General features: G+C 48.1%; 11 protein-coding genes across 11 annotated transcripts; 4 read left to right on the top strand and 7 right to left on the bottom strand.

Annotated features, from left to right (window-relative positions):
* Positions 1–136: 136 nt before the first annotated feature.
* Positions 137–1939, bottom strand: BHQ10_006900 (uncharacterized protein; the record flags this gene model as incomplete). The annotated part of the gene is made up of 6 exons (XM_040879538.1): positions 137–201; positions 250–492; positions 535–743; positions 799–1563; positions 1616–1832; positions 1885–1939. 6 exons carry the CDS (start codon positions 1937–1939, stop codon positions 137–139), a joined length of 1554 nt encoding a protein of 517 aa, XP_040735404.1.
* Positions 1940–3234: 1295 nt separating this feature from the next.
* BHQ10_006901 (uncharacterized protein) lies at positions 3235–4179 on the top strand (the record flags this gene model as incomplete). Its single annotated transcript, XM_040879539.1, has 2 exons — positions 3235–3540; positions 3592–4179. 2 exons carry the CDS (start codon positions 3235–3237, stop codon positions 4177–4179), a joined length of 894 nt encoding a protein of 297 aa, XP_040735405.1.
* Positions 4180–4507: 328 nt separating this feature from the next.
* BHQ10_006902 (uncharacterized protein) lies at positions 4508–4993 on the bottom strand (the record flags this gene model as incomplete). Its single annotated transcript, XM_040879540.1, has 2 exons — positions 4508–4705; positions 4904–4993. 2 exons carry the CDS (start codon positions 4991–4993, stop codon positions 4508–4510), a joined length of 288 nt encoding a protein of 95 aa, XP_040735406.1.
* Positions 4994–5709: 716 nt separating this feature from the next.
* On the bottom strand, positions 5710–6063 carry BHQ10_006903 (uncharacterized protein; the record flags this gene model as incomplete). Its single annotated transcript, XM_040879541.1, has 1 exon — positions 5710–6063. One exon carries the CDS (start codon positions 6061–6063, stop codon positions 5710–5712), a length of 354 nt encoding a protein of 117 aa, XP_040735407.1.
* Positions 6064–7426: 1363 nt separating this feature from the next.
* On the bottom strand, positions 7427–10290 carry BHQ10_006904 (uncharacterized protein; the record flags this gene model as incomplete). The annotated part of the gene is made up of 5 exons (XM_040879542.1): positions 7427–8324; positions 8376–8474; positions 9944–10099; positions 10183–10220; positions 10285–10290. 5 exons carry the CDS (start codon positions 10288–10290, stop codon positions 7427–7429), a joined length of 1197 nt encoding a protein of 398 aa, XP_040735408.1.
* Positions 10291–10809: 519 nt separating this feature from the next.
* On the bottom strand, positions 10810–13758 carry BHQ10_006905 (uncharacterized protein; the record flags this gene model as incomplete). Its single annotated transcript, XM_040879543.1, has 8 exons — positions 10810–10956; positions 11031–11159; positions 11222–11287; positions 11340–11454; positions 11513–11667; positions 11784–12716; positions 12767–13060; positions 13108–13758. 8 exons carry the CDS (start codon positions 13756–13758, stop codon positions 10810–10812), a joined length of 2490 nt encoding a protein of 829 aa, XP_040735409.1.
* Positions 13759–15344: 1586 nt separating this feature from the next.
* On the top strand, positions 15345–17131 carry BHQ10_006906 (uncharacterized protein; the record flags this gene model as incomplete). Its single annotated transcript, XM_040879544.1, has 3 exons — positions 15345–15691; positions 15750–16461; positions 16511–17131. 3 exons carry the CDS (start codon positions 15345–15347, stop codon positions 17129–17131), a joined length of 1680 nt encoding a protein of 559 aa, XP_040735410.1.
* A 542-nt stretch (positions 17132–17673) lies between these two features.
* On the top strand, positions 17674–20487 carry BHQ10_006907 (uncharacterized protein; the record flags this gene model as incomplete). Its single annotated transcript, XM_040879545.1, has 4 exons — positions 17674–18441; positions 18490–19783; positions 19831–19968; positions 20021–20487. The coding sequence occupies 4 exons, from the start codon at positions 17674–17676 to the stop codon at positions 20485–20487; spliced, it is 2667 nt and encodes an 888-aa protein (XP_040735411.1).
* A 122-nt stretch (positions 20488–20609) lies between these two features.
* BHQ10_006908 (uncharacterized protein) lies at positions 20610–22932 on the bottom strand (the record flags this gene model as incomplete). Its single annotated transcript, XM_040879546.1, has 4 exons — positions 20610–22420; positions 22474–22511; positions 22566–22606; positions 22657–22932. 4 exons carry the CDS (start codon positions 22930–22932, stop codon positions 20610–20612), a joined length of 2166 nt encoding a protein of 721 aa, XP_040735412.1.
* A 470-nt stretch (positions 22933–23402) lies between these two features.
* BHQ10_006909 (uncharacterized protein) lies at positions 23403–24213 on the bottom strand (the record flags this gene model as incomplete). The annotated part of the gene is made up of 5 exons (XM_040879547.1): positions 23403–23505; positions 23562–23870; positions 23921–24012; positions 24071–24105; positions 24159–24213. 5 exons carry the CDS (start codon positions 24211–24213, stop codon positions 23403–23405), a joined length of 594 nt encoding a protein of 197 aa, XP_040735413.1.
* An 876-nt stretch (positions 24214–25089) lies between these two features.
* Positions 25090–25929, top strand: BHQ10_006910 (uncharacterized protein; the record flags this gene model as incomplete). Its single annotated transcript, XM_040879549.1, has 2 exons — positions 25090–25489; positions 25841–25929. 2 exons carry the CDS (start codon positions 25090–25092, stop codon positions 25927–25929), a joined length of 489 nt encoding a protein of 162 aa, XP_040735414.1.
* Between the last annotated feature and the right edge of the window lie 646 nt (positions 25930–26575).

Below are 26575 nucleotides of genomic sequence, written 5' to 3' on the forward strand. Positions count from 1 at the left end.
ACCATATTAGTGAGTAGGGGGGGGGGGGAAGGGGGGGGGTTCAGAGGGAAGAAAAAAAAGTCATCACCATTGCGACCAAGGAAGGGGGGGGGTTCAGAAGGAAGAATAAAAAGTCATCACCATTGCGATCATAGCCTTAAGGTGCCAGACCCACAATATCAAACACGTACGCCATGAAATCGACCACGATCACGCCAATACCTTGGTAGGTCAGCCATGTCGTATAAAGCTCTATGGAGGAAGTCTTACCCATATAGACGATTAGCCTCGTTACCACCTCGACATCATATCGGACACGGGGCTTCTTGATCATGGAAAACATTTGCTCTTCGTCCTCCGTGGAACGGTTGGCTATTTCGTAGCCCCCTGAGGGTGTAGGGCCTGTCTCATGAGCCGGAACATCGGGACTTTGTCTAGGGCTGACAGTTCCCATTTGCGATTCGTATTGCTCCAGTTTGGACGCCGATCGTTTGGTAGCAGAACGTTGTTCACCTAGACTGTTAGTTTTAGTTTACAAAGAAGTTGAACACATACCCAGAAATCCATGTGCATTGTCAGAAATGCTCTCGCGTCGTCGCTTCTCTCTATATGCCAGTGTTTCGTATGCATCAGCCTCGGATTGGGGTCCGATCGAAATAGCTCTGCGGCGGGGATGTCGAATGGATGTTAGGATGGAAGGAATGTCGGAGAAATTCGGTATGACCTCGTCGTCTTTGAGGTGTCCTGGAACTTTTCCGTACTCACTGATAAGGTTAGCATCATTTTTGTAAAATGGGGATGGGGGAAACAAGGACATACGATGCGCGAGTGAAGAATCGACGGGGCAGTAGAAGACCGGCCTTCTCAAGGCCGCGGAAGACTGGAGGCAATACACGCAACAACAGTGGTTTTGTAAACTCTCTCCATGCAAATATAATGAGGACGCCAACTACAAATCGCATAATAGTCTTAAACCAACCCATGTCGAGTCGGTAGGGAATAGTGTCAGGAGTGAGTTCCGCCGAGCCGATAGTCGACTTGGACAAGTCCCAGGCCGCCACCTGACAGCCGATAAACACAGCGGCAAAGGATACACTGTCGTCAAAGCAAGGACAATCGTCCGCTGGCTCAGGGTGTATTCGGATCAAGACCAGCACGACCAGGAACAGAAGAAGCACTTCTTTTGCTGACGCACCGACAATCCAAGTGTCCAATGCTGGTCCGTATACAATTTGGAACCATGCAATCAAAGCCCCTAGTCCGCTGCCGATGATCACATCGAGGAAACCATGCATTCCACAGTATAGACGACCGATGATGATGGACACTGCATATAGATATAAAGCTGCCTGAGATGCAAATTTGACGGGAGGACTCAATGTTGTATCGGACCATAACAGCGATAGCAGATAAATTGCGACGGAGACTGCGTTTGTTGAATGCGTTGAGGGGAATCCGTACTCTAATGCGGCCGAACCGGACATGGTAATTCGCTGAAGCGGGGGAGAAAGAGGGCGAGGTAGACAGAGCAAATCTTTGATGAAGCCGCTAAAGAAGACGCCTGCAGCCAAAACATTGACCATTCTAACGGCGTCAGCAAAGCATAACAAAGTATTTTAGGATGGGCATAGCCTACCCGCGACCCAGACTTGGATATCCACACCAGAACAACACGGGTAGAAAGACCGTAAAGAATGTATGGGTACCGAGATTGGCAGTGAAGGCAAAGTACGAATCAAGCATGGGCGAGCGCAATTTGTCCTGGAACCAGGCCAGATAGGGAGTCTCGAAGCGCACCACCGGTAGGATTTTCTGTCGGGGGTAGTATCGCCATTTCGGAAGACTATTCAGATCTGTTCACGTTAGACGATCAAGCGAAGAGCATCGCCTCGACGGGGGACGTACAATGATCCAAACTCCTCAGACCAGCGTCAGTCCGCCCGTTCGGTTTCTTGTCCATTGTGTGAAGCAATTGCGTGCGCCGTGTGTCGAGTGTCGAGTGTGACGTGCTCCATTCGTCTTATCACCAGCACATGCCAATGACGGTGAAGTGATCGGAACGACCGATTAGCGGTTCTCTGATGGCGAGATGAGCAGTAATGAGTGTCTGGAGATGTCGCTTTCTGTGTTTCTATCTCGCACATGGAAAGTAACGAATGCGATTGATCGTTAAGGCCGTAGGGGAGGAGCGGAGAGTGGCTGGACAGCGATTGGCGGCAGCTGTGATTGCGGTGGGTCAACGCACCTGCCGTCCGTCAGCACGATCCTCCTCCTTCCTATTCCTAGTACTGTACTGTCTCCCTAGTGCCTACTCTCTGCTCTCTACGGACATGGAGAGCTATTCTTTGCTCAGACTATTGGTTTGGCACCACCAATTGCGCCTCTTGAATACATGAGACTGCTAAGTCTCAGCCGGAAACGGCCGATGCGCACGTTGTTTACTCGCAGTCTATCCGAGGTCAATCTAGATATATCCATGTTTCAATGTTCTCCATACGAAGTACTATCTATAAGGCGTAGACCAAGCACATCATGGTCAAGTCCATCCATGTAGCACAGTCCACAGCGGGGTAGAAATGCAAAACACCAGTTGACAAGAAGCAAGATATATTCCGGACTCCGTAGTGACTTCATCACCCACAGCCCCTCTCGAGATCCGGTTTCAAGAGACCGAGACTCAACTGACAGACCGAAAACCATGGCACAAAAGCGGGTGGCAGATAGACAGCCCAGCTGAAAGCAGCGCCCAGTCCTTGCTAGTACTCTTTACTACGTAGTAAAAGGGACCACCATGAGCGCAGCGGCTGTCGTATCCCACGCGTTGCCATGGCAATCTGCCCTATCAACACAGCCGGTGCCTGTTTCACATCGACTCATCGACGCACATCGAATCAACAATAAACTCAGTCAATCAGCGTGGTCGCATTGGGCGGGTCGATAGATCGTCCATCTGCCTTGCAACAAGCCTTGACCTTATTTGTACCAAGTGTATGAGTTGGCAGTCCGAGTGGGCGCATTAGAGTTGGCCATCTCCATCTGCAGAAGAAAGAAACCAAACCCTTCTCCTTTCTCCCTTCTTTCAACTTTCTTCCTCCAACTCTCTGCATTCCTACAACTGAATTCTATTGCAGTGATAGATCTATATCTGTTCACAGATCATTTTTGAAACACACATAGTAATAACACGCAACCAGACGTGACACCCATTTGTTTGTGACGCCCACTTGTTGATCTACTTTGTTTGTGTTGCGCAACATGGCTACTGTCTATGAATACAATCATGCCCCTGGCAGACGGCACTCAGTCTACACTCACAGCGAGAAAACTCCTTCCCCAACAGTGACTCCTCGAGGAACCCACGTCCGCAGTCAGAGCATCCGAGTCAGCAACGGCAGCAGTGGAACAGCCAGCACCAACACCAGCATGTCGTCAGGAAGAATGTCGCAAGCTACCAACATCACCCAGCCGCCTGCCTATTCGAAGAAATTTGTTGTGGTGGGCGATGGAGGATGCGGCAAGACTTGTTTGTTGATCAGTTATTCCCAGGGATATTTTCCAGAGGTGCGTTTCGTTTTTGCTCCGACTTAGTCAACTTGCTAATGTTGATTCTAGAGATACGTGCCTACGGTTTTTGAAAACTATATCACGCAAACCACACATGGCCACACAGGAAAGACAGTCGAGCTCGCGCTCTGGGACACCGCAGGCCAAGAAGAATACGATCGCTTGCGTCCTCTCTCATATCCAGAGACCGACCTCTTGTTTGTCTGCTTTGCAATCGACTGTCCCAACTCACTAGAGAACGTCATGGACAAGGTGAGTCACCGTCTACGCAAACAAAAGCAGACAGCTAACAACGTCAAGTGGTACCCAGAAGTCCTCCACTTCTGCCCAACAACACCCCTCATCCTCGTCGGCCTCAAATCCGACCTCCGCAACAAACGCACATGCATCGAGCTCCTCAAGACCCAGGGCCTCACACCAGTCACCCCCGAACAGGGCCAAGCCGTCGCGCAGCGCATGGGAGCCGCTTACATTGAGTGCAGCAGCAAAGAAATGACCGGCGTCGACGAGGTGTTTGAGCTTGCCGTCAACACGGTCGTCGGAGTCGAAGAACAGGGATACTACGGACCGGGGCCCAGCGGTAAAGGGGGAGCGACAGGTCGCAAAGTCAAGAAGCGTTCTTGCAAGATTCTGTAATCTTTTCGATCGATCGCCTGGCTGCCTTCGACTTTCTCTTCTCTTGCCGCGTCCTGATTGATAGGATGGCTTTTCGTCTGTTTTATTGTCGTCGATTGGACCTTATTCTCTGTATTTTTTTTGTCGTCTTGTTATTTTCATCGGCCCATGAGGCATGGAGCATGCATGGAGTAGGCGTTGGTACGGACTCTCAGTCTGTTTGTTTCTGATGTTAGTCGAATAAAATATATGACACACAATTGCACTACGGAAATTCGTAAACAATCTTCATTCGTAATGGGTATCACTTGAACTCCAATAAACAACCACGCACACCCCGCCCTCTCTATCATCTCGATTCGTACTCGTCCTCCTCCCGCTTCACGTCGACATCATCACCCCCTGCCTCTCCGTCATCTCTATTATCCTGCTCTGGTTGTTGTTGTGCCTGTGTCTGTTGCTGTTGCTGTTGCCCCTCCTCAGTCGCACCCATGACATTCTCAAACTGACTCCACAGCGTCTCAACGGACGAAAACTCATTCCCAACCTAATTTCCCCAACAAATTAGCCTACAACCTTTTATTCCGTATGGGAGGATGACGATAGGGGGACCAACAGCAATAATACTTTCCAGATTCCGATTGAGTCGGTTTATGTATTGGAGGACTGATTCCATGCCCTGTTCAATTTCCAGTTACTATTAGCGACGAGCGTGTCAGGAAGTGAGAGACGATGGGGGACGCACGAGGGCGATTTCGCGCACGAGTTCGGCGCGTTGGGATTCGAATTCGGACCGGGGATTGGTGTTGGTGGTGGTGGTGGCGAATGCAGACATTTTGTATTCCTTCTAGATCTCCGTGTGGGATAATAAAATATTTCGAGATTTATGATGGGTGTTGATTGTTGATTGTTGTAAGTACTTGGTCGGAATAATGAATATGATAAGATATGAACCGTAAAGAATTGTGGGTCGTGATTCGATGCCTAAGGTAACTAGCTATTTCTGGTTCAGGGGACGCATCTTACCTTTCTGCTGCTCTTACCTTAATGTCCTCCGTCTATATGCCTAGTAGATACGGAAGGAACAGTTTACATGCTCGTTTGTGTCATCTACAATTCCTGCATACTGGAGACAGCTGGAGTGTAGAGCCGATTCATCGTTGCTCGATTCGAGGGCTGTATCAAACAAAATATACATATTCTCTGTTCTCGCGGACTGGCCAATCTCTTCGAAAACATCATGCGAAATAACATAAAAAGGAGTGGGTATCTGGTCATGCCATAACAGAAACGCAACATAGAAAAATAAGACGAAAAGGATCGCTGGGTCGTTATGTCGTAAGTATACAGTCTTGTTTGCATAAGCGGAAACCGAAATTGGTCGCATTTGCACTTTTTTTCTTTTTTCTTTTTTCTTCCTTTTTTGGCTGGTTCATTTTCCGATTTTAGGATTGGGTATGTTCGAAGCATCATGCCTGCATGCAGTCTGGTTCGTGGTCGCTCATCCAGGAGCTACCCTGCCTATCGATCAGAGGCATGACGGTGGGAAGATTACCGCCCGAAGCCTCCGCTCAACGTGAACTTTCTCAATCTCCTCAATTTCGGCACCGGCGAAGCCGGCGTCGACGTCGCTGAGGATGACGGTGACGACGAGGCCGATGATGACGGGCTCTGCGAGTCGTCTCGACTCATCGACTGGCGCGGATTGTAGCCAGCGCTCGCGGTATATTCATGACTCTTCCGTGATGAGGATGACTGTGTTGATGAGCGAGATCGCTGTTGGACGGTGGCTTCGTGATCAGCGAGGACGTCTTCGAGTTTGACGTCCGAGGAGGACATTTCGTGTTGCTGGGCGGTGGGATCGGTGGTGTTGTCTAGAATTTCGATGAATTTGGAGGAGGCCATTCTATTGCGATTAGTATTTCGATATACAATGTTGTTTCGAAGGTTGAGGACATACTTGATTGTGTCTGGTGAACGAGTGGAATGTTGTAGTAAAGCGAGAGGTTGATATATAGTTGAGTAGTAACGAGTGCTAATAATTGCAATCACTTGCACGATTTCGATTCACATCTGAAAAGACCGAAAGCAATGACCTAGATATGGCTGATATCCCAACATCCTCCGACTATAAGGAAGAGGAGGGACATACTTATAAGCCGACTGTTTACTAAGAATGGATGACCTATGTAGATCATCTTATCGATACGGTACTACTGCCGTAACGGAGCAGCACCTAGGCGTCAAAGCGTGTAAAATACGCGAAATCAATACCCGATGAGCCACTGACCTAATGCTCACCCTCCATCTCTCGTCCTCTCTGCTTGTTCCCGCATTTCCGTTCGTTCTACTGCATAGTACGCACGTACTCCGTCGCTCCGTAGGTTAAAAGTTAGATTGATCGGCACTGCCTTACTTGGGCGTCTCTTTCCGCATCTCGCCATTGGACATCTCGACGAGCCTACCCACCAGACACAACCACGCTCGATATGGATAAATTGAGTGCCGTCGTCAGCGGCATGGAAATATTCTCCACATTGCGAACATGGATGCTCAGCCATTGCAGATTTCTTTCTGACGGTCGCTAACCCGCGTCTGACAATCCCTCCTGCATGGTACCTCATTTGGTCGAGGTTTAATGGCTGTTATGCACGGCTTCGTATCTATGCAGGTTGGATTCTCTTACATTGTGACTACACAGGTGTTGGCCAGTAAGATTGTAGACCTGGATTGAGGTGAGACTGATATGTGGCAAACTAATGTATTGATCTGTAGAACGAGGGGCGGGGGCTCGTTCTCACGATGAAACGGGTCATAGGACTACGTGTATACGTACAATATGGCGAGAAGGAAGACCCAGAGGCGCGTCACGCTGGATGGCAGGGAGCTGGTAGAGTCATTTGACCTGGGTATATAGTATACTACATAGTAAATTACGGAGAGAAAGTTTCTCACTACGTACGTAGTGCTCCGTAGTATGTAGAATATAAAAATAGATTGCAGCCAGAGAAAATGACATCATTGGCCGGATGTAGCTTCTCCGGCGCTTACTGAGACATCTTCGACAACAACATTGAACGCTCAGGTCTAGATTCTCCTATTCTATCTATTCTATACTTCTTCCTAAAATACTTCGGGTTAAATTTCGAGAAGTGACGTCGCAACCATACTCCAGGAGAACAATACTGGTTCCGTGGTTCTGACGAACCTCGTCTAGCCCGGCCGATTGGACGTCATCGCCTCTCCTAATGAACGACTGATCTGTGCACTACCAGTGCGGAATATACGCTGGCCAACTGACAGTCTCAAATGCGCTCTGCGGCAAGCGTCTCAGCCCAATGAAATCTTCCACTAGGATCATCGCGCGAAACACGATGTACGACGCACATATCACGGCGTTCGGAATGAGGACTTTGAGCGGCACGTCTAGATCCGGGTCTCGGTCTGGGTGGATGTTTCGTAGTCGCCAGGCAAGGCGATGCAGTCGACCTCTGTTTGCTGCTAGAGGGGGCTGCTCATGATGCTCAACGTCGTGATCCGATAGTAGACACTCGTTCTTATTATTCCGGGTCGATAATTTCGGGAAGATAAAATAATGCGCATGCCAGCAAACGCACATACAAGCAGTGCCAAAAAACACAAAATAAGCCGCTGCAATACGCCAAAGCAACCGCTCCGTCGGCGTCGGAAAGTCAGATTTCCATGCAAACATGAACATGCAGCTATACAGCACAATCACGGGTGACGCAATCCATTCCGCTAATTTGTCGACATACAAGAAATTATCGGACGGAAACCGATCATATGGTCGGCAGGTAGGGCGACGGAAGATCGGAATGCGGAGGTAGTGCAGAATCTGTACGTAGTACCGCCATAGACGACTGGCGAACCATTCGTTGCGAGACAGAAAGTCGAGGGGGGTTTGGTACCATTCCTGGTCTGGATGGGGGTGGTATCGGGCGCGTATATCCTTGATGGAAGTTGTGGTGGTGAGCACAATGGCGCGCGTGACGTCCTTGGGTTTGTGGTACCAGCAGTACGAGGTGATGAGGAAGATGATGATGAATGATAGGGTAGTAAGTTCCAGGGTGGTGATGAAGAGATGGCTGGCTGCGCGGCCGATGCAGTTAACGGAGAACCAGACGGCTTGGATTATAGCGAGAAAACTACCCACAAGTCAGCAATCACAGCTCTGACCAAAGATGTAGGTAGGTTACCTCGTGAACCGATCCGATTTACTCTTATCGCTGATATCCTCCACGTCCAACTCCGGATAGTCCAGATATCCGTCTCTCACGAGATGGAGCAACTGCTCGCTGTCAATCGGGAACAATGCACAATCAGGCGCCTGAAGTAGGAATCCACCCATATCAGCGAAAAAGGCATGTGTCTTCGTCCACTCTGGAAACCCTGCTGCATGGAATTTCTCTTCTTCTTAGTCTATACCTTGCGTACCTAGACGACAGGGATACACACTTTGATCGAAACCCGCGCAGAAGTCCATTGTCCTAGCGCAATGAACAGTAGAATCTCTGGCCCCAAAATCCCAATAGACAGGAGATAGAACTTGTACAAGAACTGTCTGAATTCGCCGTCTGATCTTGAGGGGATATTAGGGTAGACCGAAGACCAGCAGCATAGCGATATAGTCAATAGGCAGGTCGAGAGGATGCTCCATGTTCCGCGGCCGTCGGGCTCGGAAACCCATTCATCCAGTGATATATCTGTAGCAGTCATGAGTGTACTTATGACTTGGTACTATAGTAGCAAAGAATATAGGATGAGTAGAGGAGTGCCATATTTAAGGCATTTTAGCAGCTGTCTGCCTAATTAGAACAGCACGACAGCAGCTAAGTAGAGTCGCCTCTCCTGCATTTTCAGTCAGAAGACAAGCATGGTCTACATTAGCTTGATCCAAATAGGCAGTTCTCCTGCACAGCCTGGTACAGATCCCTGATCTATTCAATATATTCAACAGGTATGAAACAAGTGGCTGATAGCCCACATACCTGGATTATCAGTTCGACCAATAGGACTCTCCCAGTAGGCGCCGGCAGTACCAACCCAAGCCATACGGTTCGATAATAGCGATACGCCATTGCGTCGAAGAGTTTGACAATGGATTGAATCCGTGTTGAAGAAGTTGCTTTTTATTCTTCAACATTTGAGACCTGGACTGGTTGTTTTTACACGCACAAACTACATGAAGCCATACCATCAACCAGTAGCCATGCACAGACTACCTAGTACTGACCCCGATGCCAGAAATTGAAGATTCAAACGTAAGTAGAACCTTGCTTTTATTGAATCAATCAAGCCGCTCCATCAAGAAAGCAAAACGCCGATGACCGAGTATATCTATTTCCGTACGTTCTTGACTTGCATTCCTCTTCCACCTAATCCGTCAGGTGCGTATGTCCTTCGTAAGCTCAATAATCCGGACCATAGCTTCGAATATGCTGTATCCCTCTCATCTGCCCATGTTCCCATCTTCGACATATAGACGACATCGCTCAACCGTTTCGCCGACACGATACACACACGAACGTAGGCACGCACGCAGCGCACAGGAACGAGGAAACAAGACTCAAACAAGAAAACCGAGATAATCATCAAATACCACATAACATTCAAAAATATAAAATCGATCACTTTAATCCCAGATCCGTCATCTCGACTCCATCCGCACTAGCCATCCAGAGAATATTGTTACATCTGTCAAAAATCCCGCATTAGCCAAAACCCAATTCCCAGGTCGATAACTTCTAGAGCAGGAGAGACAAACCTGATCAAAACCAAGCCCAGACTACCCGTGTTCTTGCCATCAATGTATTCCTCCGTATCCCGCAGCAGAACATTCATGTACGAGTCGATGCTTTCGAGGGTGCCGCGGTATTCGGTCTGGCCCCATTTGAGGCGAATAATGAGTTCGGTGCCGACTCTGTTTGTATTATCGTTAGCATTTCTATGAAGGTGATTCATTCGACCGGCTGAGGGGGTTGCGCTAGGTTCTGGTGTACGTACCGGGCCTGCAGGAATGGGCGGGGGTTGAGGGGTTGAAACTGTCGAGGATTAGCTATCTGATATACAATAGAGATATCCATAGAGGGAAAAGGTTTAACGTACACTCATTGTCGGCGCAATGAATCTTAAGTTTGGAGTGCGAGGAGGAAAAGGTGTTCACGCGACGACGACGACGACTAGCTCGGATTCTGCCAATGTCTCTTTCTTCGGTTCGAATGTGGCGGTATCCTCAAAAATTTCTAGTATTTGCGAATGGACTTCTTCCCTCTAGAGCGATTTAAGGAAAGCTCGTGTGCTGTGGCTTGTGATCGTGGTCGTTGATCTTGTAATTCGGGAAGCCGCAATATTTCGAGATAAAAGAGCTTTTCGGCCAATCAGATCTACATAAATTCTGACCGCCTTGATGAGCTGTGTAGCTTATTTTCGCCCAACTATCTTCTTTTGGTTTACGGTTTTTTTTTTTATGAAAGTCATATTGATTCTGGGTTTGATACTAGTTCCTGCTGCTGGTGTATTGGGCCATGGATTTGACAGTGTATACTTAACACATGATATTAACGTCAAACTAACTAACTTACATACATCCGCTTCCTTCATCCTCCAGCTCCTCATTTGCGAAGTGGTCAATTACTTGATATTCTTAATTTCAAACTTGACATCCTTAACACTGACTTCCTCGCCCGCCTTCTCATCGTAATCATACCACTCCCCCTCGGATAAATCAATGCCCGCAAAGGATGTTGGTGTTTCTGCTCCTTTTGCTTCCCAGTCTCCCTGTCATTCACTCGTCAGCCACCAAGAACAAAGAAAAAAATCTAGGAACTGAGTGAAGAAAAGAACGGACGTACATCAGCCTTGAACTCCGTAAACTCCAAACCGCGACAGTCGAGTTCGATAACCTTTTGAGTTTTGTTTTTCGGGTTTTCGGGGATTTGGTAGGCGTGTGGACCTGCTGTTATGGATGCTGAGTGCGTTTTCTGCATCATTGTTAGACATAGACATCAGTATTTCAGGTTTAGACGATAGGAGAGATGCGTACACCGCAGAGCTTGCATTTCCAGACGAAATTGGCTTCGCCGCGACTCCCGGGGATGTCGTGTTTTTCCTAGGACGTCATCAGTCTTCAAGCTATGGTTCTGGGTAATGGAAAGACTCACGTAGCGCGAAAAACTGACCCAATTGGGATGCTCCTCTCGGCAGGAGCTGCAGAGGACCTTGAAGGTGTAGTAGTATGGCTCCTCTTCTGTGTCTTGGGGTTGGAGGTTTGAGACCCTGAGGAAATCAGCATGCTTATCCTATTCCTATTAAAGTGGACAAGGGAGATTTATACCCCTGCAAGTCAGCTGTGAGAGCTAGAGAGAGCATTTTGACGATGTTTTGATGTTGTTGTGGTTGTACGTTGATGTTGATGATGCGGGGTGAAGGTTGGAGGGTGACTTTTTGGAGAACGGTGGGGCATTCCTGCCAATGCAGCTTTTTATACGTCTGTAAGAATGATTTTCACAATTGCACGGACAAAGGTGAAAATTTAAATGCAAATTCATAATAAACATACACATTACGCTGATGCTAATCTATACATAAAATTAAAGATGGCTTACGGACCCCTGTCCCAATGGCTTCGCTGAAAACGCATTGAAATATGAGTTCAATGCATCTACGGTACCGCTTCCTTCGACAAGGCGGACTATGCAAGAAACGTGGCTGTCAGGACGGACAACGACGACAGCACCCTGCTCAGGATCGAAGCCCAGTTTCTCATGGGCAGGAAACTTGGCGTGAGGTACGCGCACGTCGGGGATATCGTCGGCATAGATGTGATGGTGGTAGTCCTTGACAACCTGAGGCAGAGATGTCAGATCAACGCCGTTCTTCTCAGACGCAAAGATGAAGTTGAAGGTAAAGAGCTTGGAGTGAGGGTTGTGGCGCTCAAAGTAGGATACATCGGCAATATCAGGTCGGCGGTGCACGGACAAGAAGGATTTCTCCTTTTCAACGTTGCTGGCAAAGTCTTCGAGAGCTTTCTTGCTCTTTGATGGGGTGCCGGCAAACACGAAAAGACGGAATGAGCCGTTCGCGGGCACTTCCTGTTCCAAGTGGACCATATTGGCGTCTGAGAGACGGGTAACGGTGGTAGGAGTAAAGGCTTTGCCGACTACAAGCTTCACACCGTCGACACCAAATAGGTGTGACTGAGCAGGATGACTGGGGCTCCAGTTGATAACATTGGGCTCGTATGCAACTCCGTATCCACTAGTGAACTCGCAAGATGACTTGAAAGTAGCCACAAACTCGTTCTCTTGCTCATCGCCCGATTTGGCATTGCCAACTTCCTCTGCAGTAGGGGGACGCTTGGAGAATAGGGCAGCATATTTGTTATCAAAAGCAAGCAAGTTCTCGGCGATCTGTTTGCGCTCTGGTTCATATGACTCGAGCAGAGATCGGTTGGCAAAGCCAGATTCGACAGCGTGGATCTTCCAGGCGAAGTTGAGGGCGTCATGGAAAGCTGTGTTCATACCTTGACCAGCTTTGGGCTGTATACAGTTAGTTTGGCTGAATTTTACTAAGAAGAGGGAAAACGTACACTATGAGTGTGGCATGCGTCTCCGCCCATGAACACGCGGTGGTCCAAAGTGTACTTCTCAGCAATGCCCTGTCCAATAGGATACACAGAGTACCATTCAACTCGGTCCCATTGAATAGTATAAGGTTGAAGAATCTTCTTTGCAGCCTCTTGTACCTCCTCCACGGTGGCCGACTTTCTCGGGTTCCAGTCGGGATCAGTCGAGGACGCGATTTGTACGTATAGTCGGACCATGTTGTCCTCACGAGGAATGACCATGATGGAGCCGCTATCTGAGTGAATGGTACATTTTGTCTGCCAGAATTAGCACAGAGTAAAATTACGTGCGTGTTAGGATGTACCTTAATATCAGGGAAGTTGGTCTGGACAACACCATCCATCACACCCCAAACGAACGAGATCTGATCCTTGTAGCTAATCTTGACGCCAAGCTTCTCTCGGACAAAGCTACGAGCACCCTCTCCACTGAAGAGATACTTGGCGCGCACATTCTCAATAACGTTGGTGTCCAAGCACTTGAGGCTGACCTCAACGGGGTACTCTGCATCCTTTCCGGTGTTCTCAAAATCGACGATCGTCCAGGGACGGTCGATAGTTGTGCCAGCCTTTTCAATCTCGTCTATGAACATTTTTTCAATTTTGCCTTGGTGAACAAGAGCAGTGAAAGGGTATCTAGTGTCGATGAAACGAGGGCAACTAGGCCAGTTGCCAGTCCTGGTAATACCCTTACCACTGGGAAGAGGATCCCAGAAAGCAACATCATATACCTTGGCGGGCTCATATGCCATCAACGCACGCTTCAAGCCCAAGTTCCGGAGGATCTCAACGGAGCGAGGCTGAATACCGTCGGCGCGGCCAGTGGCTGTGGGTACGGGACGGTTGTCAATGTGCTTGACCTTGTAACCCCAGCGGGAGAGACATAGCGACAGCAGAATCCCGACAGGACCCGCGCCGACGATGACGATATCGTATCTGTTGTCTTGTTTGGTCATGATGTGTCGGATGTGTGGAGTGGCTGACGAAGGGAAGGTAGAGAGGAGTATCTTTTTTATGCACGGCCAAGTGGTTGGGGTATCAAGATAGAACTGAAAGAAATGACCGACAAACAAAACGAAAACAAGATAAAGAATGGCGATATTCAAGGGAAAAGGCCCCTATTAAATAGATGAAGAATGACCGATGCATCGTGTATCAGCGCATGGCCGGATCTCGAAAACGGCAGATGGTGTTGAATTAGCTGCAGAAATATTGGTTCACGTCCGCAACGGCCCACATGGCTGGAGCTGTACTAGCCAAGGAGGAACGAGCTGGACCATGGCGTCCACCGGTGAAGTGAGCGATGGGTAGAGCAGGGTTTGCAGCAAATGGCAGCATTGGAACGCAAACTGGGGTTCAGTGCGGGGAGATGTTTAGAGAGTCTGTGAGTGTAGGAGAGGTCGGTCGGGGATCGCGGCAATCAGAGCTCCACTCACGGTTAGAAAATCGGCAAGTGGAGAGGCTTTGCAGACCTGCTTCTCCAGCCGCGAATCGTCTCCGGCGCGGTTATGTCAGTTATGTCAGTTATGTAAGTTATGTCAGTGTACTGGACTGATTGATGCGGTGGTTATGGCTTKTACTGCTATCCAGGAAGAAAGTGTTCAGGAACGCATTTCGGCATTCGCGATATGGTCGGTATTTCCTATGATGACCAGTCACGTGACTTTGCAAGACCTACGAGACCGGCCTTTTACAGAAAGAATAGTTAGAGTAGATAACCGAGTATACTTAAGCAATTATATCTAGGATTATAGAGAAGATGGATTGATTTGAATATAAGTCTTGATGACTCGGATAAACAGTATATAGCTAAGTGTAGTTTACCTTGACAACGTACGATGACTCCCCCTCAACAAAAGCATTTCGAAGTCTTGAACATCCATACTACAAATACTACTTGTCTTGATAATGCACCGGAACCGTAGTGGACTGGATTCGGGTGTGCTGTAGTATGCTCTGACAGTGTTTTCAAAATATCTGACATTCTGCAATTTCCAGTATAGCTTCAATTCGAGAACACCCAAGAAGTCGCCACTATTATCTTGATAGTCTCTATTTGCTCAACATATGTGCAGCTCGAAGGTTCAAAGGCTGGATAATGTAGTCCGTCGAGTATAGACTTCTGTAATGCAAGCCAAGGCCTGACTTTTTAAAGTGTAACAATGTCGAGTCTCAAATTCGATATGTAGATATCCAACTCGAGCCTGCCCATCCGGCATGACCTGCAGCACCATGACAAGACCCTGAACTGTAGAGGAGCAATATTGGCAGCACAGTGCACCAAGCAATTATTGACTCTCTGTTCATTGTGTGTTGTTGTTGTTGGTGCTTGAGCCTGTGACATTGTTCTTATTCTCGTCGCCCCCGGCGATGAAGAGTTTTACCCACAACAACCACAGCAACAGTAATAAGAACTTTTCTTTCTTCTTGGTTTTGTTGTTCACCCTCATTCTCACCAACATCTCTCATGTGCATGCACAAGTTGGCTTTGCTTGTTTCTTTAATCTGATTTTCACACTTTTCAGTTCATCTCCGGACAAGAATGGACGCACACTCAAAGAAAAAAGACGAGAAATCTCTCAATCCTGAGTATGGCAACGAGACTAGGCTCTCTGATCTTGACGGGGATATACCAATCCTCCTGCCTCGTTGTTACCATCCCGATGCCAAAGGGAAAATGGTCGAGGAGCCAACTGAGACTGCAGCGTCCTCGCCTACCTCTCCTTCGAGTCGCCAGCGGTTCTCCTTTACTCGTACAGCACGTGGAGTCGTAGATTCATTGCTGCCAGAGCCATTGAAGCCACGAAATGTCAATCAGAAACATCCAGTGAAGACGGAACCTCCCCCAGCAAATCTTGCTAATGCAAGAATTGCGTCCATTTACGACGCGTAAGATGAATGATAATTCTGACATCTGACTTATCTGCACAGAGCTGACATTTTCCAGAGTATTGCAACAGCCACGACCTTCTTCGTCAGTGTATGAAGACGATGATCGTTGGCCGGATTTGACCACAAGCAGTGGGAGTACCTGGCGTTACGATGGTAACTCCGCAGGGACAGCCAACTCTCGACGGGTTCACGGGCTCGCCCGTCAAAACATGCGTCCTGGCCCTGACACCTCGAAACCTCTCCCACTGGAACCTCCCAATGCTGCCCACCTCAAATCAGAGCGGTCGCACTACACTGAAGTTGACTCTTTTTCTCGACAGGATTCACGTCCACTAACTGTCTTTCCTGGTGCTAGTTACTTGGAAGATCGTGAACCTGTCTTGAAAACTGAAGACACCAAGACTAGCTTTCACACCTTTGATCAGTTTCAGACATCGTCCAACAATAACAACAACAACAGCGACATGTATTCGCAGTTGGCGGCTCTTAGAGTCCCCTTTCGACGCCGTTACGCAGCTCGTCTGCCTTCTGAGGTTGACGAATACGGCGAGAAAGCCCCTCTCTTACAAACTTCAGAAAGCACTGGCTCTGTTGCTACACAGAAAGATCACGTACCTTTTGATCCCATCGATCCATATCACCACAGTGGACAGCCAAAGAAGAAGGTCTTGTACGGTACGGATGGCTATCTCGGGAAGGACAAGGATTGGAAACAGTCAAACTTGCAGAGGGTGACCGAGAAGATGGGATCGCTCAGCAAGCGCGTCGTATGTTCTCTTTCTTCAATCAGAAAATATTGGGAATAACACGAAACAGAAGCACAGCATTCAGCGCACAATTGAGCGCGACCCCGATGACAACAGAATGGAGCTGCTGCACGGCATCGTCATGAAGCCAAGCATCTCGATCAACGTCGACCCAGAATCTCAGTCGGAAATCTACTCTAAGCTTGAACTATTTCTCTGCATGAGCGCCAACGCCTATCTGCTCGTACAGCTGCAGAATAACCGTTTTCTCGGTAACGACTCAATCAAGCGATTCGTCAATTTCTGGAAGTCCAAGAACCGACCTGTCGTCCCCGAATTCCAGTTCGATCTTAAGACTCAACGCGAAATCATCGTGCACAACGTTCGTACCTTTGAGTTTCCTGGCAAATACGGACTGGATCCAGTGCTTTTGAAAGCTACTTTGGATGCCTGGGGCAGCGTCGTCAATCAGCTGAACGTTCGCACCTACTGCTGGCCCGATAGCGCTATTCGCAAGCTGTTCCACGACGTCGAACCCATTCTCGAGGTGCTCGGCGCTTCTAGAGATGTTATCGCCACATTCCTCGAAATGAAGCAGGTAGTCGTGAGACTTGTTCATCAGGCCAAGTACAACAAGAAGATGGAGGCTCTTAAGCTCCAGCCTTCTCAGCGAGATTCGTTCTATGGCTGATCTGGCGGTGGACCATCATTTGGCCTCCCCAATCTTTGGTATCGATGCTTTTCCTTTCTCTATTTTGTTGTTTTTAATGCCTATTTTCGAAATGATCCCATGAATGAATAAGTAATTTAGTGATAGTTGGAACGGAATGAATCGAAGAAAAAGTCGAGTTTACCCCTATAATTAGAAGAATTAGCTCGACAAACAACGTAAGCGCAGCCCGCGACGTCATCACCGCTCCGATCACATGCACTGCACACATGGCAAAAGCACCGCTCGTGTCTTACAACACAACTACGTTTTCTCCGTTTCATTCGTGAGAAACATTGGAAATATGCTTTCTTGATTCCTGGTCATCGCGGGATTTCTATTACACGTCGATCTTAATAATATCTCGTGTCTACAGCAATATGCCCCTGCTAGCCTTGCGTTGGTTGCTGCCTTGGTAGCTACTCGACGATTCCCTCCGAACATAGAGTGACACACTGCGATGAAACGAAACATTATCTGATACACATCTCAACTCGAATCACTGTCTGGGAGTCATCTGAGTTATGTCCGGTCCCGTCCACACGTACGGCCCAGCATGCCATCGATCGACTCCAAAGCAGGATCTCGTCGCTCTCCAATCCTCGCCCAATCCGCCTCAAGTCAATGCTCAATTCTTCTACACGGCTTCTCTTCCGATCGATGACCCGTTGACCTCTCTTCCGGCGGCTACGACTTCGACGGCTGCGAGAACGGCCTTCGCATCACAGCCCTTCTCGGCGCGAGATAATATTGCTTTGGAACAAGCATGGAGGGCTCTTGTGGATGATTCCAACCAAAAAGCGGGTGTCGGAAAGGATAAAATAAAAATTTTAGGAACGGGCTCTGGACGAGATGGGAGTGTGGGCGATCCTAGGGCTCCTGGTAGCTTGCCTATGACGAGATCGGCACAAATCAACCAACCTGATGGATCTGGCCCGTCGACTTGGCCTAGGAAAAGGGATATGTCTCCGTTGGGACGAAAATTCAAATCTATGAAGAGGAATACTATTTCTTTTCCTGGTTCAGAAGATCTTGCTTCTAGCTCGCTGGGGGCTTCATCTTCGCAGGGCGAGCAGGAACCTCGGGATGATGAGAACGTCCAAAGCATGGACTTCGGTGCCGAAAATGGCGAAATAACAGCTTCCGAACCGGGTGAAGCAATCACAAATATTGCGGCTGCTGATGTACCAGATACTGAATCATCGCCCGACGATCCGGATGATCGCTCAGCGAGATACAAGATTCCAGTTGGGGTCTCACGTCTACATCTTGTAGAGCTTCCTGGATTAAAGGTGATATAACCTTACCCTTGTGTATTGTTCATTTGCTAACCGACGCAGATGAAACCAATTTATTGGAGCCCGCTCCACGACATATCAGACGTCCTTCGTGCTACATGGTTCTACAAAAACACAATGCTTCCAATCGAGCCACACCTTGCCAACGAACTTGAAAATGGCTATCAGTATATGCGTGCATGGACAGATACGTGGCAAGATGAACTCAACAGCTGCGTCGAGCATGGGGCGGATGCTGAGATGAAGGTTGTATACAAGCTCTGGCAGAATGATTCCATCTCTCGAAGCCGGCCAGAGACGGCACAAGGTAAAACGTCTACAGAGGTTTCCGTCGATGATGAAGATGCCGAAACTGAGGAGATCATTTTTGCTCAAAACCTGTCCGCCAGCGGGGCTACAATAAAAACCGAATCAGGTTCATACAAGAATGCCAGTGTCATCTACGTCGACGGCAAAGACGCTCAGATCCTTCGCCCGAGTCTCCTGCCCTCAGTTTCCAGGAATCGCCGACCGCTCAGTTCAATTCGCAAAGGACGTCAAATAGGCATACCTGTTGTTCGTGGATTCGACCGGAAACAGTGGGATCAACTCCACCCTGTCAAACAAACGAACATTGATATGAGGCATTATTTGACGCGTCCTCAGACAAGGCATACAAGAGGTGAACAAATTTGCTATGCTTGCGATATTGAGGGGAGTCGTCCCAACCCGTCAGACTTGGTCCTTGTAATTCATGGAATCGGCCAAAAACTGTCCGAGAAAATGGAAAGCTATCATTTCACCCATGCTATCAATGCGTTTCGGAGATCTGTCAACATGGAACTTAATAACGAAGAAATCTGGCCACATATTCGACCTGATCATGGAGGTATCATGGTATTGCCTGTCAATTGGCGGTCGACCCTGGAACTTGCAGATGCTGAAATAGACTCGTTGGATGTGAACGATCCTACCGCAAATCACTACACACTTGATGACCTCACACCAAAGACAATCCCTGCGATCCGCACACTTGTTAGCGACGTCATGTTGGATGTACCTTACTACCTCTCTCACCACAAAGAGAAAATGATTCGAGCTGTGGTGAAGGAAGCAAACCGAGTGTATAGGTTGTGGTGTATGAACAATCCTGGATTCCATGAACACGGCAGAGTACATCTACTGGCTCACTCCTTAGGAAGTGTCATGGCACTTGATGTTTTGAGCAACCAGCCTACCAGTCTACCCAATTTCGACCTGCAGTCAGCTGAGTTGCATGATGATATTTTTGAATTCGACCCGAAGAATGTGTTTCTCTGCGGAAGTCCTGTGGGATTGTTTCTGCTGCTCAACAAAGGTATGCGCATCTCCCATTCCAATTGATCAAAGCTGACATGATACAAGCGAATTTGCTCCCGCGACGAGGCAGAAACAAACCAGGAAGGGAAGGCGAGGATATGGAAAAGGGTGTTGCAGAGGAGGCCAAGAAATATGGTTGTCTGGCACTAGACAACCTCTACAATATCATGCACACCACAGACCGTATGTCTTCTTCAAATCACAAATATGCTCACTTATTAACTTCGTCAAATAGCTATTGCATATCAAGTCAATGCAGCAGTAGACAGTGACTTAGCTGCCTCTCTCAAACCAGCTGTCGTTCCTAGCTCCTCATCTTCCTTCTTCTCATCGATATTCGGGTTTGGCCTTAGCAAATCCATGACTACCTCCGGTCTCTCAGGCACCATGCTCCCCTCACGACCCGCAGCTATCACAAAACTACCATCAAACGTCGAACTCGAAACGCACGACTTCACACGCGAGGAGATTGCAGAAAAGCGTATGCAGCTTTTGAACGACAACGGACAGATCGATTATTTCATATCTGGCGGCGGTGGACCTTTGAACATTCAGTATCTGAATATGTTGAGTGCTCATAGCAGTTATTGGATTCTGCCGGATTTTGTGAGGTTTCTTGTTGTTGAGATTGCGCGGCGGCAGGACAAAGATGGGACGTTGTTGGCATTGAGAGCCGAGAAGAAGAAGGGTTGGAAGACTTAGAATTTTTCACTTTGTCAAAGACTGCATCCTAGAGTATACATATCGATGCTTTGTCAAATATACATAGAAATAAATCAGCATTCTTCTCATTCACTCATCTCATCATCTCTAAGCAGATAGAACTAATCCTCCGCTATCAAACTCCCCATCAGCAACGCCTCAACTGTCTGTCCTTCCTTTACAACACCCTGCCCTGGATATAGAGCCAACAACGCATTCGCCTTCGCCAGACTTCCGACCCTAGAACTCCTCTGCCCAACACCCGCTGTCCCGGTACTCGTCGCATACAACCTCCCGTCACGCCGTGACGCGCTCACAATAGCGCGATGATACTCTGTCCGTTTGGGGTCAAGCGGGATTCCATGTGTAAGTGTTGCTGTTATGAGTGGCAGACCTAATCCTGAGCCTACTGCAGTGGTGGTGTTGGCTTGAGGGGAGGAGTTGTTTCGATTCGCCAGACCCATCAATTTGTGTAGCGATGGCAGGACGAAAAGATTTAATGTAACCAGCGCCGAGGCTGGGTTTCCGGGCAATGAGAATATGAGTCTCCGCTCTCTTTCCTGCTGCTGCTGCCCTCCTAATGCGGATGCTGAGGATGATGGTTTGTACGGGACACTGGCAAATGTGGTCGGTTTACCGGGTTTCATGGACACTCGTCCGAAATGAATTGTGCCGCCCAGCGTGCGCTCAATGGTTGGTTTGAGTAGATCTAATTCTCCCATCGATACACCCCCCGTTGTGACGATCACATCTACCGCGGGCTGAGAAGCTGATGTACCACGTAACGCGCCCCGAAGAGCGTTCTCCAGTTCGCCGGCGGGKGTATCGCGGGCTATTCCCAGGTCGACCGTCTCAAAGCCCCAAGCTCTCAAACAGGATATCAAGGATGGCCGATTCGAATCTCGGATTTGACCGCCATGCAATGGAACGGGTTCATCGTGAGGGACGAGTTCGTCGCCTGTACTCAATACGCCGACAGTAGGCTTTTTGAAGATCTTTACGGTTCTTGTACCCGTTGATGCGAGAAGACCAATTTCGCCGCCGATGGCGGATATCATGTCTCCCTTGGACAGGATCTTGGAGTCTTTACTAACGTCACTACCTGGTTCTCGAACGTTTTCGCCGACTTTGATGTCGTCTGTCAGTATCTCGACGGTTGCTTCTTCTTTTCCGTCCAGTGTTGCGGAGGCGAGAACTGTGTCTTCGACCATGACCACGGCATTCGCGTTTGATGGTAGAGGTGCACCGGTAGTAATTCGGGCGATGGTCCCCGGCTCAAGGGGCGGAGGCATAGATGCTGCTTGAGCGTGCGAGACAGAAGCCACAGGGAAAATGCCCTTGGATCTAGGCCCGTTGCCGTCCTCGGGTACAATGATTGCGTATCCATCGACGATACTTGCGCGATAAGCTGGGACGGCTTCGCCGGCATAGATGTTTTCAGCAAGCACTGAGCCGACCAGGTCGGTAGTTACCGGTACTTCTATAATGACAGGTTCGGGAGTTTCTTGAGCGATGATTTTGAGCGCTTCATCCACGGAAAGCATGGGATAAGGCGAGGAACGGTATCGCCGTGTAGGACCAGCGCTGGGGTCGTTGGATTGTGGTCTGTCTTCTGGTGATGTATGTGCTTTGGGGATTGTGTGTCCCTGGTCGTGGTTGTGATTGTGGTGATGGTGGTGATGGTGATGGCTGTGGCCATGGCTGTGCTCATTCTCATTTGTGGATTTAGACGGCACTCCGGCGTCTTCTTCAAGTTTTTTGATGCCCTTTGCGTGGATTTCACGCGAGTTTGCGCCGGCTGCTTGAATGCAAGCATGTGGGAGAAGATTGATGACTGCTTCAAGATTCTCCTTGGCTCCTTTTGGTGATCCAGGGAGTGTGATGATTAGGGATGCATTTCGTGTMCCTGCCACGGGACGAGCCATCATAGCAACTGTGAGACTCGTTAGTTATATCAACTGGTAACTGTGTTGGTTCAATACAAACATGGAGTTACTTTCAGAGATGCCGCTATCATGCCGTGCCTGCGCTTACTGTTAGACTAAGTCTCGAAAAACCAGATAACTAATGAATCTTACACAAGCCCTGGCGCATGACGATGAATCAACGGTGAGATCGCCTGCGATAAGTCAGTGAAACGCCATACAAAAGACACAAATGTATACAGACCTCCGGCGTCCCATCCTTGACCGCAAACCCTGTCCCACCACTCGTCAAAATCAAATTAAATCGATCATCCTCATTATCAGCCCATTCCTTTACAGTATTATGAATCTGATCAAAATCATCAGGCACAATCTTGACGACAGGAATTGCCCATGTCTTGGAATGCTGAGGGGATGCAAATATCTCCGTCAGGGCTGGGCCAGACTTGTCGCTCTGCGGGTTGATAGAGGCGGTGTCCGAGATGATCAGAATCGCTGGGCGGAGGAGCTCTGTGGACATGATGCATATATTGTTTACGAGTACGGAGAACAGAGGTGAAAGATGCTCAATGGAGAACCGGACGTTTATATAGAGTTTTGGAATGTATGCAGAATAGTGAAGGACTTGGGGGAGTGATATATGCCCCACATCCTCAGTCCGTCAGTGCTCATCATCTCCGTGGAAGTACTGACATCAAATGATTGAACTATTTGGATATAATTTATAATACTGATGTTTCAAACAATGTTGACATATGCCAAAGGTATAATACTATACAATCGCCCACTAGACGAAACAACAATCATGCGATGACAAAATCATAATGCACCTATATAAACCATACGCCCGTTGACATACAGATAAGAAAGACGGGTCTGCCGGCTGGGACAGAGATATGAGAAGCTCGCTAGATATGGTATCGGAGCGAGGAGAGGTTGCGGTTGGGAACATTCAATCCCCGGGTTCATCTCGACGTATGAGGGAAATTCTTATTTGAATTCATTGGCTCSTCCGGATACCAAAAGACCAATAATCAAGCCAAAAAGACCTAGAACAGAGCTGAAAATTTCGATGACGAGGATTTTGACGAATCTGCAGATCATATTAGACACAACATTCGCATAAAAGGAATAAAATCAGGTACGAACAAGCTGGGATCAGCGGCGTCAGCCAAGGCTGCACCACTTCCGTTGATACCAACAGAGATACCGCAAATCAAGTTGCAGGCACCGACAGTGATTCCGCCCCAGAACAGGGAAAATCCAGTGTACATGTTGCTGCCGGAATATACATTCACCGGATCCACGTAGTTGAGTTTGGACGAGAAGACAATGGCCATAATGACACCGTAGATGGCTACGACTTCACAGAAAATAATGGAGATCAAGTTTTTCGTTCGTATCCGCGGTGCCTTGACACCGCCGCCGAGGATGGATGAACCGGTGAGGAAGATGCCCCTAGAATGACGCTGTCAGTTGAGCTCTCTAGGAAGGGAAGGTTTCCGTACCATGCTGCTCCTACTACTGAAAGACCTATACACATAGCTATTCCGATAGTCGCCCATGTGTATGGTGACACAGTCTCTAGAAATTGACCGACCTGTTGGCATCGTCAGAGATTGTTAAAAAGTCGTCGATCGCGCGGACGAGAATCATACATTGAATGCTTCTCCTTCACCGTGGAAGAGCATATCTGGTCCACAATATTAGTGACAAATATCTTGAAGCTGGAGAGGCAGCTCTTACAAGCACCGACAACACCGAGTGCGGTGGTCGCAACACCCGCAGAATAGAACGCCATTGTTGATGTATGTCTATTTCTCGTGAAAGACAAAACGTCCGAGCTGGGCGACGTGTTTAGCGATTGTATTTCGCAGTCCCTATAGCTACTCAAAGCGTGGGGTCACCGTAGGAAGAGGGCGGATAGTAGCTGGTAGGCAGTTGATGATGATTGTGCTTGGTAGCCTTAGCTGGTTGGATGCAAGTTGGCAATCTGCCGGGCGGTAAGTTCAACAGAACGGCGTCATTGGTTCCGAAGCCCCTCCGTGTTAATGCATAGGTAACTAGGTTAACAACTCCCCGTGCTCGTTAATATACCTTCTGCCTCTCTCCCTTCCTCTCGCGTCACGTTCAATTACAAACCTGTTTACCTCGGATCGTTGTTTTTGCCTTGACGAACGTTACGAATTTGCTTTGTTTAATCCATCCACAGCCATACTCTAAGACCGATCAACTTCCTATTTCCAAGCTCGATTATCCCCGGCTTCAGTCCCCCTGAACTCGAGAGACGGCTATACCAAATATCTGCGAATCATGGCTTCCCAAACAGCTGTGGGTTCCTATTCGAACCCGTTGAAGAAGTTCAAGTGCGTTTACAATCGCTGTTGGTTCTTCGCTGAAAATGAATTGGTCTGATGCGGTTTATAGATTAGTGTTTCTCGGAGAACAGAGTGGTATGTTGCGACTTTGATGGGACACTGTTCAACGATCGGCTTATGGGTCTAATACTTCAATTGCAGTCGGCAAAACCTCTTTGATCACGCGATTTATGTACGACTCGTTCGACAACACATATCAGGCAACAATCGGAATTGATTTTCTGTCAAAGGTGTCTTTCCCTGAATTCCCCTGACTAGTGAAGTCTGTCTCTTACATAACTTTGGTTGTCCTATAGACCATGTACCTCGAAGATCGAACAGTTCGTCTGCAACTGTGGGACACAGCCGGCCAGGAACGTTTCCGATCTTTGATCCCATCCTATATCCGCGACTCCAGTGTAGCCGTCGTCGTGTACGACATTTCCAATGCCAAATCTTTCCAAAACACCAAAAAATGGGTAGACGATGTTCGAGGTGAACGAGGCAACGATGTGATTATTGTGCTTGTTGGAAATAAGACTGACTTGAACGACAAGCGGGAAGTCACCACTGCGCAGGGCGAGGAGGAGGCAAAGAAGAATGGGCTTATGTTCATTGAGACTAGTGCAAAGGTTGGACATAATGTGAAGCAATTGTTTAGGAGGATAGCACAGGCGCTTCCAGGCATGGATGGGGAGGCACAGAGGGGGGAGAATCAAAGTGAGTTGTCTTTCGTTCAGGGATGCTGACGATATACTAATTGCTTCATCGCAGTGATTGATGTCAACATTAACCCATCGCAACCAACAAATAACGACGGATGTGCCTGTTAGATGTTCGGTGTGGGTTTTGCTGTTGTGTTTATAAGTGGCGCATGATTCTTTGAGTGCCTATTCTTGGGACCTGTATATGAATAGTACTATTTCTTTCCTCTGGATTAATATATATCTAGGCATTCTGTCGATTCTTCGGTCCCGTTTGCTTAAAATCTATATCAACACAATTATATGGCTAAATTATCAAGCAAGGCATCATATCGTATCTGAAGGGCTTACTGACTACTCAACTCAGCAAAATCCGACGAGTTCTCTAAAGCTGCGACCGCTCATTTCATCCAGCACCAGATTCAGCATCATCTGGGGACCTCGCCAAATCATTAACCCAAACCGAAGGACCCATGCCAAAAACCACACTTTGAACCGTCATCATTTTGGGAAGCACCATAGTTCAATGATGGACGCGATTCGTGATTCCACAGGCATTGCTCGAGGAATTCGCGGCCAATCAAGCCCATGCTGCCGGTTAGGATGATTCAATTCTGAATCAATTGTATACTATCTATTCTATTTCCCGGTCTAGAAGACTTCTAGTTTGAATCCTTCAAAGAGAAGCATGATTTCTGTAGATGCGCTAATCGATATGCGGACTTAGACGGAGATTAGGTGAGAAAGACAACCAAGCTTCAGGCTTGATTAAGCTCAGCGCGATCTGATCCCGGATGATACATCAACTCTCTTTCCAAAGTCAGACTCGACAGACTCTGCGCTATTGAAAATGATGCGTGAGGCAGCAATATTGAGTATATTAGGTTCATAAAGGAGCAGCTAGCTTCTTAGTCGGTTTCGTATTCGTTCACAATTCACGAATTTGAGCTGGTGGTGGAGCGAGGACGTTCTTTGGTCTCTGATTGGATGGTTGATGCCCAACATCATATCAAAATCGGGTGACTTACGGCTTCACTTCGAGTTTGTGTGCTCAAGTGTTCCATTGTTGCAGTTCGTATGCGGCTGTTACTCAGACTGCAAT

This window comes from Talaromyces amestolkiae, assembly GCF_001896365.1.
Source record: "Talaromyces amestolkiae strain CIB chromosome Unknown scaffold13.1, whole genome shotgun sequence".
NCBI lineage: Eukaryota > Fungi > Ascomycota > Eurotiomycetes > Eurotiales > Trichocomaceae > Talaromyces > Talaromyces amestolkiae.